General features: G+C 44.8%; 1 protein-coding gene across 1 annotated transcript; it reads right to left on the reverse strand.

The window, feature by feature from the left end:
• Positions 1–1,316: 1,316 nt before the first annotated feature.
• Positions 1,317–1,886, reverse strand: LOC121872175 (cilia- and flagella-associated protein 251-like). The gene has a single exon (XM_042374846.1). It carries the CDS (start codon positions 1,884–1,886, stop codon positions 1,317–1,319), a length of 570 nt encoding a protein of 189 aa, XP_042230780.1.
• Between the last annotated feature and the right edge of the window lie 9,393 nt (positions 1,887–11,279).

Below are 11,279 nucleotides of genomic sequence, written 5' to 3' on the forward strand. Positions count from 1 at the left end.
AGAAGGAGAAGAAGAGGGAGGGGGAGGAGCTGGGGGAGAGAGAGGAGGAGGAGGAGAAGATAAAAATAATACAGACAATTACACATTAAGAATTAAATTTATTGACGGAGCCACCAAAAAACTTTATTCTGATAAGAAACGGAGAAGAGGGGTAAAAAAATATAATAAGGAAATGAGTAAAGCTGAGTAACACAGCAGAGAGAGAGAGAGAGAGAGAGAGAGAGATAAAAGATAAAGTGGCCATGAGTGCATAAAGGAAAAGTTCATAAGTATAAAGCCTGACTCACCATACGTCCCTTGAAAAGCTTTTTATCACTTTTAGTCTCGGCAAAAACTTGGGAGGTTAGGGGCTATTTTTTCCGAGTAGTTTAAAGGTATTGACACTGAGGGTGGTATCACTGTTCACTGCGCAGAACAGAGGTTAATGTCAAAGGTGATAATGTATAGGTTGTATCATTTGTGTTACATTTTATTTGAGGACCAATCAGCATGGGTTGTTAGACCCAGGATAGATCGTAAGACTGTCCTCAAATACCCCTGATTCAATGTAGTAATTATATAGTTCACGATACACCGTCAAGTGGTTCAAAGTTCTTTGACAGTGTTGCATTCAATAATATAATGTTCAAGTGTATAAGCTTTAAAGGTTTATCACAAAGTTTCAGGTAAAGGCGCGGAGGTTCCGGTACGGGTACAGTATCACTAACTTCTGCCAGATGTTCGGTATCCAAGCGTCTGGCCTTGTCCCAGCCGTGGCTTACATTTGCAGGTCGTTTTCTCACAAATTATTGCGGTTTGCTAATGCGTTACAACTATCAGGCCTTCTGTGCACCTCAATTCTTTAGATCAGAGTTCATGATTTTGACTCTGTGTGTGTTTTTGGCACAGCACTGGGCAGGCGGAGTCGATATGTCACACCATCTTCACAGCAAGCTCCATTGCCATACTCCACCTCTGCACACCCATCCCTTCCCCCACATCCAGTCCTCCAGCACAATTATCCTATTCCATTACACCCACCTTTCCTAAAGATCCCATCCTTCACCATATCCAAACATCCCCACATCCTTCCTCTGCACCCCATTTCTCACACCCACACCCCACACCCCACACCTCCCCCCACAAATCCCCAACACCACACCTCCCCCCACACCCCCCACAAATCCCCATTTCCACAGAATTTCCCACGTAGAATCCTCCACACACCACCTCCCCCACGCATCCCCACACCCCACCTCCCCACATCCCCCACACCTCACACCTACCCCACACCCCACTAAGCGGACAATGATCATAATTATGCATTAAGGATAACATCAGCCATGCATCAAGATCACTTGAGCATGCTTGGCTTCAGCCCTGCCTGGAGAAAAATGTTCGGTCTCCTTGCTTGCTTCCTTTAGTCTTGTTTGTTCATTGTTCCTCCTTATTTGTTGTTCATCTCTTTGCTTGTCTTTGTTCCTCTCGTTTGTTCCTTTTGTTCCTCTTGCTTGCTCCTTGTTCTCTGTTTGTGTCTTCGTTCCTCCTTTTTGCTGTCTCCTTGTTCTTTCTTTGTTTGTCCTTGTCTTCTTTGCTTGTTCTTGTTCTTCTGAAATAGTTTGTCTTGTTCCCTCTTTGCTTGCCCTGTTCTTTCTTGCTTGTTCTGCCCTCCTTGTTTGTTCCTTGTTCCTTCTTGGTTTAATTCCCTTGTGTTCCTTGGCTTGTTCCTTGCTCCTCTTTGTTTGCCCTTGTCTTCCCTTGTTTGCCTCAAGTTCCTTTCTTAGTGTTTGTCTAGTCTTCCCTTGTTTGTTCCTTTTTGTCTCTTTTTTGTTTGTTCCTTGTTCCTCCTGTTTGTTCTTGTTCCTTGTTTTGTTCCTTGTTCCTTCATCTTCCCTTGTTACTCTCATCTCCTTATTTATTTATTGTTTCCTCCTTAAATTAGTTCTGAGATGATACTAAATGCTTCCTTGAGAGCAATGGTATGTATCAGGTGCCTCAAAGAGAGCTTCGCTCCCTCAACCGCTCTTGTTACATATTATCCACTCTGTATCTGTGTTTTTTCACAAATAAATGTTTCTAACGGACAAACCAGTAAATGTTCTCAGGTGATTCAAAACAGTCATCGTTATAATTGTTTGCATCGAGGTTTGCCAATGCTGGTGATCAAGGTTTCTTTTGTCCCCTCGGTTCCCCAGCATGTCTCTCTTTGTTAACCCCAGGCATACCTTCTCACCTGGTCACGCACAAACAACTGCTCTCTGCCCTTCCTCCCCCTGGCACCGCAGGATGGTCGCCAGATACAGTTAACCCTGTGTGTAGGTGTGTGTGTGTGTGTGTGTGTGTGTGTGTGTGTGTGTGTGTGTGTGTGTGTGTGTGTGTGTGTGTGTGTGTGTTTATTAGAAGGATGGGGTGGGATACGACGGGTCCGTAGAGGGGATGTACAAGGGTGGGGATAATTGGGGTAGGTGGGGATGGGCCAGTGTGGTGAAGGTGGGTGTTGTGAAGGTTGTGTGTGGGATGGTATATGGTGTGTGGGATGGGTAAAAGGAAGGTTGGTGTGTGGAAGGTGTGTGTGTAGGACAATACAGGGTGGGATGGTAAAAGGGTGGTGGGGATGGTTGACGGGAAGGTAGGGATGGCTGTGGAAGGTGGGGGGGATGGGTTGTGTGGTATGTGTGGAAGGGTAAGGTGTGGGAAGCAGGAGTGGCAGCATTATATTAGTGTAGGCAGAGGCACTGGAATTATCCTAGAAGAAGGGATGTGGTAAACCCAACGAAAATTTTAGGGCATCAGACATGCTTACAGAGAAGAGGTGACCAACAAGGGAACCCAACGACTACACCGGTGGATAAAGGCAAGCATGATGGACAGGCTACTATGGCGAAACCCAATAGAGTGGCCTATTGACAGTCCATTGCAACTCTCCCTCTTTCCAGGCGTTGCAGCTACAGGATCAGGAAAAGGGAGATCCAAGATGTGTGGTTGCCGCCTGCGCTGCTGCTTCACCACTTAAATCAACTCTTGCACAGTCATCATCCACTTCATCATACTTTTCATCATCATCCAAACCCCAAAACCCCTAAACCCCAAAAGTTCTATGACGACAGACGAATGGCGATGGGGACAGGCAGAGATGACTCCCGGGAGTCTCTACTCACAACTCTGCAGATGGGCGGCATAGATAAGATGGTCGTTTATACACTGGGATCTACTGTCGGCAGCGATTGAGTAGCCCTTTCCAGGAGCTAACCTGCACACCCCACCTGAGGAGGTGTCTAGAGAAGATGCCCTAAACATAACCTGCCTAAAAACCAACCTGACTGGGTTACCACACATAGTAAAGTCATCCTAATGTGGTCGAAAACACAATAATAATCACAGATCAAGGCAAACACAAATTATACAACATCTTATGGTCGCTGCGTGAAATGTCAGGACACTTCTGCATGCTGACACAAATCAACTCTCTGAAAGAATAGGTACAACATCGACATAGCAGTCATAAGTGAGTCCCGGCTTCCAGACGAAGGCCTACTGACAGAACGGGGTCCAGCTATACCTTCTTCTGAAAGGGTAAGCCTGCTGTGGAGAGAAAATACATATATGGAGTTGGCTTTGCTATTCGCCAATCCATCCTACATATGCTAACTGAAATGCCTGTTGGGGTGGACGAGCGCCTCATGATGCTCCGAGTTCCACTGAATTACTCACGACATGCCTTCTTCATCAGTGCATCACTGTACAGTATATGCCCCAAAACTGGATGCAGATGATAACTAGGAGGAGGCCTTTTATGCCGACCTTTACAGAGTGCTAACCTCTATCTCCAAAGAAGATAAGGTTGTGCTCATTAGTGACTTCAATACCAGAATTGGCAGGAAACCATAGGGACAAACGGAGTGGGCAGAAAAAACCCCAGTCTTGGACCAAAGCTGATTCCTTCCACAAGAAAAAAGCGGCGGTCCAGTGTGAACTTCACAAACTAATGAACAAATGGTGGAAAAATAAAGCATGTGCAACGGAAAAATTTATGGATCAACACAAGATGCGTGAATTTTTCAATTTCACTAAAACAATATATGGTCCAATTACTGATTACACAGGCCCTCTCTGTTCATCTGACAGAAACTCCCTAATTAAAGACAAAGAAGACATCTGTCAGCGCTGAAAAGAGCACTACCAATCGCCGCTCAACCGAAACACCGATGAAGATGTCCTGACTAACCAGCAGGCCCCTCAGCACCCAAAGCTGACCTACCTCAGCTATCATCCATCCCTGGATGAGGTAGCTACTGCCATCAAGCAGATGAAAAAAACAAAGCCTCAGGGCCTGATGGAATCCCAGCCGAGGTGTATAAAGCAGGAGGACCTCTGCTTACCAGCCGTCTCCACTCTCATCCGGAGAATATATAGGAGGAGAAGGAAATCCCCCAAGACATTAAAGACTCCTTCATCTTTAATATTTATTATAACAACTACCACAGGACCTTGCTGCTGTCCAAAGCTGGCAAGATTATCGCCTGAGTCCACCTAAACAAACTTCTTCCTGAGGCGGAAGACTTCCTCCCAGAATCGCAATGTCGATTTAGACCATCCCGTATCACCACTGACATGATTTTTTCTGCCGGCCAGATACAGGAAAAGTGCAGAGAACAGTGGTGTGACTTGTATATGCCCTTCATCGACCTTACCAAGTCCTTCAACTCGGTCAACAGGGAAGCCCTCTGGCGGACCCTCAATCGTTTTTGTTGTCCACCAAAATTCATTGCCATTGTGAGGCAAATCCACGATAGCATGAGTGGCAGTGTATAGCAAATTGGCACCCAGTCTGAGTTCCTCCCCAACCAAACCGGGGTAACACAAGGTTTTGCACTGGCACCAACTCTCTTTTCCATTTTTTTTGGCTGCCTTCCTTACTCGTGCAGATGCCTATTTAGCTGGCATGGACGACAGTAGACTGTCAAAGCAGCTACTTTACAGTCACCTAATGAATGGTTAATGTAATGCTGGCGGACAACAGAAAGGGTATAAGAATAGTCTTAAGGCAAACTTGAAAAAGTGCCAAATCGACCCCTTCACGTGGAAGACGATCAGTCCCGTATCGACCTATCAAGTCCCCCCAGGTTCACCAACGAAGGTGACATCTTCAAAAACTCATATCAATGTCTCATAGCTGGATAATCGTCATATGTGTGTGTGTGTATGTGTGTGTGCACAAGTTGCATGTATATTGAGCAGTTGTCCCCCCAAGCCTGCTATATGGCAGCGAAACATGGGCTACATAGAGAAGGCACCTCAAGGCACTTGAAAACTTTCACCAAAGTTGTCTAAGTTCCATCCTCCGAGTTCGCTGGGAAGACAAGAGAACAAATGCCAGTATTCTCGCTGACACCAGATGCAGGAGCATCGAGGCTACCATTATCCATGAACAACTGCGCTGGACTGGCCATGTTACCAGCATGGACGACAGTAGACTGCCAAAGTAGCTACTTTACAGTTATCTAACGAATAGTAAACGAACGCAGGCGGGCAACTGAAAAGGTATAAGGATAGTCTCGAGACAAACCTGAAAAAGTGCCAATTCGACCTGGGAGACGATCACTCCACACCGTAACGCTTGGAGGATCACCACGAGAGAAGGTGGCAATACCTTCGAATTCACCCGACTGCAGACCAAGGCATACAAGCGCCAGCTCCGGAAAGACGCTGCCGCCGTCCCTCCCACACTAGATGGAGCCATCCACATGTGCAATATCTGTGAACGACCCTGCCGGTCCCGTATCGGCCTCTTTAGTCACTTGAAAACTCACCAACCTAGGTGACATCCTTAATAACTCATATCATTGCATCATGGCTGGATGATCATCATCCTCGATTCTGAGTGACAGCAAAGTAGTACTAGTGTGTGTGTGTGTGTGTGTGTGTGTGTGTGTGTGTGTGTGTGTGTGTGTGTGTGTGTGTGTGTGTGTGTGTGTGTGTATGTGTGTGTGTGTGTGTGTGTGTCCCGCCTTAATGTCATATTTTACTTAATTATGAAAATTTCAACTGTGTTATCCTAGGAAAAAATTACTAATCGTTAGCATTGTCTGTATACCTGCCGTGTTTGTGTACATTATTTATATACCTACACTGTGTATGTAAACTCGGTAAAAACGACTATATTTTAGTAGGGGGCCGATATATTTGGAACTGAGCAATTCTGTTTTCTCGCTAGGGTTGGTAGGCGTGATTGTGAGACATTTCCTGCCCTTTACGGTAGGCCTAATTGAGATACTTCATTTTATAAAGGCCCCTCATGGGCATTTATAAAACACCTTCATTCGTGGTGTCATTTTGTTTCGCACAAAAATTGTAAAGGAAGTTTTTACCGAGTGTACAGGCTGAATTAATGTTAACTTCTATGCCGATTTTATTTAATTATCTCTCTCTCACTCTAAGCACTCATTAAACTAAGACTTTTACAGAGGTAATCCTTAGTCACGTCATCAACTGTTTGCATCATTACTTTTTTTTCAAATTCGGTCCTACAACACGTTTCTGCGTTTTTACCTAAGTAGTGTACGTGTCACCACGTCCTTTGCGTCCACCTCCGTAGCATGTCGTTGGTGTAAACGTGAGAACCTTGGTCGGGTTATCTTGAAGCTTGGCACAGATGTTAATAATTGTATGATTTTGTTTAAGGTGTAGAAGCTGTCGCCAACACAACAACCACATCCTAAGTTAACGAGCTGCATGACACAGTGTTTAAGGTGTAGAAGCTGTCGCCAACACAACAACCACACCCTAAGTTAACGAGCTGCATGACACAGTGTCAAGGAATAGTTCGAGAAGATCGGACAACTCGCCAACTGCACTGGCTAATCATTAAACCGGAACACGATCCGCAAATTGCTTAACATCCAGGATTCCCAATTACTGCAAGGTAGGGAGGCAAATGGCGAAAAGAAACTTACCCATAGTTTCACCTTGCCCGGGGATCGAACCCGGGTTCGCTCGTTAGCGAGGCGAGCATGCTGACCATTACATAACAGGTCGCCACATACATGCATACTTTCATACAGTAAGTTGGTTTGACTAAGGATAGCCTAAGAAAGCCCTTAAATATATATCACCATTAGTGCCCTTATGTGGGATGGGGCGAGGAGGGGCACAATAGTGTACAAGAATAAAAAAGAATTTAAGTTTATACATTCAACAACCACAACATTTAGGGCTTTCGGGGACGTATGGTGTGTTCGACCCTGTGAACGTATACTCGCTGTGCATATATTTTTTGTTGTTTATTTGCATTCAGTAAACGTAGCATCTGTGACTTAGCGCCCGCTCCCCCGCCAAGTTATTTCACCTGATAATTAAACACTCTAACGCTACCTGGGGGAGTTAGGTTAGGTTGGTTTAGGTTAGGTTAGATTAGGTCAGGTTAGGTCGGGTCATGTTTGGCTAGGTTGGGTCAGGTTAGATTGAATTAAGTTAGGTTAAGTTGGGCTCGAGTGCTTTAGTTTAAGTTTGGTTAGGTCAGGTTAGGTTAGGTTAAGGAAGGTTGGGTCAGGTTAGGTTAGGGTATGTTATATTCTGGTAGGTTAGATTAGGTTTGGTCAGGTTAGGATGGTTTTCATGTTAGGTTAGGTTAGGTTAGTTTAGGTTCGGGTACTTTAGGTTAAGTTAGGTAAGGTTAGGCTTGGGTGGGTTGGGCCTATGAAAACCGAGGGTCATCTCACCAGTCACCAAGACGAAAGTGAGTGGGTCTGATGGTGTGGCGGCCCTAGAGTGTCCTCACACCCACTGTTATCTTCTTAATGTTAATGGTATGTAAATAAGTTAGCCTCTCTCTCTCTCTCTCTCTCTCTCTCTCTCTCTCTCTCTCTCTCTCTCTCTTTTCACCAGTCTTTCACTCTCCTCTTCCATCTATTCTCCCTTCTTTCCTCTCTCTCTATTCTTCCATTCCCCTCTCTCCCTTCCTCTTTTTTATATGTAAAGAAAGAGAGAATATGGGGGAAGGAGGAGGGAAGGAGAGGAAAAGAGAACGAGTTATAAAAAAATAAAGGAGGGAGGAGGAGAAAAGAGATAGGGAGAGAGTGAGGGAAGGAAGGAGACAGGGAGATAGGGAGGAAGGACAGGAAGGGGGGGGGGTGGGTTCGTATGGTTCAGTAACCAGACTCTCCCTCTGGGCCAGCACAACACAAACTGAACTAACTGGAATCTACTTAGCCACAGACTACCTCAAAGAAAATGGAGGTGGGGTGATATTCTGTGACTCTCAAAGTGCTTTGAAATCAATGAACAGCCCGTCAGGTTCTATGTCTAAAGTTGCATGTGATATTAAAAGGAATGTGATAACTGCCAATGAGAACAACTTTCGTATCGAATTTGTGTGGATTCCGTCCCATGTTGGAATCAGGTATCATGACCGTGCTGATAGACTGGCCAATGAGGCATGTAAGAAAGAAAATGTTGACCGCGACCTTGGTCTGTCCAATGCCGTAATTAAAAACATTCAAGTCAGAATCATGAACTCTGATCTAGAAGAAGTGAGAAATGCAGAGAGACCTGACAGTTGTAGCATTAGTAAATATGACAAATTTTGTAACAAGAGGTACCGGTATGGCCAGCATAAGGACAGAACCAGACAATGTGATGTAGTCGTGGCCAGAATTAGGCTAGGATACAGACACATCTGGCAAGTTAGTAACGCTGTACCCATACCGGAACACTCAGCATGTAAACTTTGTGATAAACCTTTAAAGCATACACTTGAACACTATATTATTGAATGTGACACTGTCAAAGACTTCAGGCCACCTGACTTACTGTATCTTGAACTATGTAATTACTTCATTGAATCAGGTGTGCTTGAGGACATTCTTGCTGTTTATCCCAAATTTGCTAGCCCACACTGATTAGTCTTCAATTAGAATATGACTCCAATGTATGTGATCCACTGACCCATATATGCTGCTGGTGAATGTGATGTATTTCCTTCTTTGTGTACGAACCTCTGTCCTGCGTGGCAGTGAACAGTGGCATTACCCACATGAATCTGACCTATATATAGTGTCAATGAATATGATGCATTCTTTGTGTACGAACCTCTGTCCTGTATGGCAGTGAAAAGTGACATTACCCACATGAATCTGACCGACGTATATGTATGTATGTGTGCGTGTGCGCATGTATATGTACGTGTACATGTATATGTGTATGTATATACGTATATGTATGTATATGTGTGTGTGTGTGTGTTTACATATATGTATATGTACTGTCAATGAATATGATGCAACTCTTTGTGTACGAACCTCTGTCCTGCATGGCAGTGAACAGTGACATTATCCATATGAATCTGACCTCTATACATTTATAGTTGTTAATGAATATGATGTATTTCTTTGTGTGTGAACCTCTGTCCTGCGTGACAGTGAGAAGTGATACCACCCTCAGTGTCAAGACCTGACTGAATTACTCAGAATAGGCAAACTGTACTACAAGCTCTGCCAATAAATTTGTTAAACAAAAAAAGACTCTCCCTCAGCGATGGTCTGAGGTCTGTTCCCAACGAGGCGTGGAGAGGGATGGCCGCATTCCCACCACACGCCTACACTTACGACACTAACCCACGCCTGTTGTTTACGTCTTCAAGCTTACGCCCATGCTTACCTCCCGTTCACGCCCACGTTTATTCCATGTCCATTCTTACTCCCAATCCATACTCACAGCAGCCTCTCGTCCATGTCTCGCGCCCACACTCACGCCCACGACTATGTCTTAGCTCAGACCCACCCCTCACTGTTCATGACTTCCAGCCCACCCGTCTACCTCCTGTCCACACCCGAGTCTCCCTGGGGAAGTGCTGGGGGAAGGGGAGAGTCGTATTGGGTTTTTGAATGTGTGGGGTGAAGGGGAAGGCAGACAACCTCTTTTATGACATTTGGGGGTGTTCTTTTGGGCTAAGGGCATGGGATGAGGGGCGGGATGAATGGCGGCGTTAGGTGAGGGGCATGGGCGAGAGGCGAGGAAGAGGAGCGTGGGTGAGGGCGAAGTTGTAGAGCGTGGGTGAGAGATGAGAATGGATGAGGGGGCTGTGAGGGGAGAGGAGCGTGGGTGTGAGGTCGGAAGGATGAAGGGCGAGAATAAGGGGGAGGGGTGGGTGGCGTGAGGGTTGAGGGATAACACACAGGAACACCCCGTAACACACAGGAACACCCCGTAACACACAGGAACACCCCCATAACATACTTAAGCACCCGCAACACATAGTAACTCAGTAACACACAGTAGCATAGTAACACCCCAGAACATAGAGTAACACATAGTAACACACAGTAGCACCCTGTAACACATTAACGCACAGTAACACAGTAAAGCAGTAACACAGACACACAGAGCAGTACCTGTAACCCACAGTAACACCCCATAACACCCTGTAACACTCAGTTGCACCCCATAACACCCTGTAACACACATTAACACAGAAACACAATAACTCAGTAGCACACAGTACACTAACACAGTAACACACAGTAACACTCCGAAGAACCAAGTAACACACAGTAACTGAATGGCAGAGTAACACACAGTAACACAAAGTAACACAGTAGCACATACTAACACACAGTAACACATAGTAATACAGTAGCACATAGTAACACACAGTAACACAGTAACACCCCATAACACATAGTAACATATAGTAATAGTTACACAAAGTACCACAGTAACACCCCATAACACACAGTAACACATAGTAACACAGTAGCACATAGTAACACCCCATAACTCACAGTAACACAGTAACACACAGTAGCACAGTAACATATAGTAATACACAGTAACATAGTAACACAGTAACACATAGTAACACAGTAACACACAGTAACACAGTAACACCCCATAACACACAGTAACACAGTAACACCCCATAACACACAGTAACACAGTAACTCATAGTAACACAGTAACATATAGTAATACACAGTAACATAGTAACACAGTAACACACAGTAACACAGTAACACCCCATAACACACAGTAACACATAGTAACATAGTAACACATAGTAACACCCCATAACTCACAGTAACACAGTAACACACAGTAGCACAGTAACATATAGTAATACACAGTAACATAGTAACACAGTAACACACAGTAACACAGTAACACCCCATAACACACAGTAACACATAGTAATATTATGTTAAAAAGTTGCTGATGCAAAAGGAAAAACTACACAGACTGATGGACATACTGTACACACTAATAAACGAGACACCATACACTGTGTCTGTCCTGTAAGTTAGTGC

The sequence above is a fragment of the Homarus americanus genome, unplaced genomic scaffold, assembly GCF_018991925.1.
Source record: "Homarus americanus isolate GMGI-L3 unplaced genomic scaffold, GMGI_Hamer_2.0 scaffold48018, whole genome shotgun sequence".
Lineage (NCBI taxonomy): Eukaryota > Metazoa > Arthropoda > Malacostraca > Decapoda > Nephropidae > Homarus > Homarus americanus.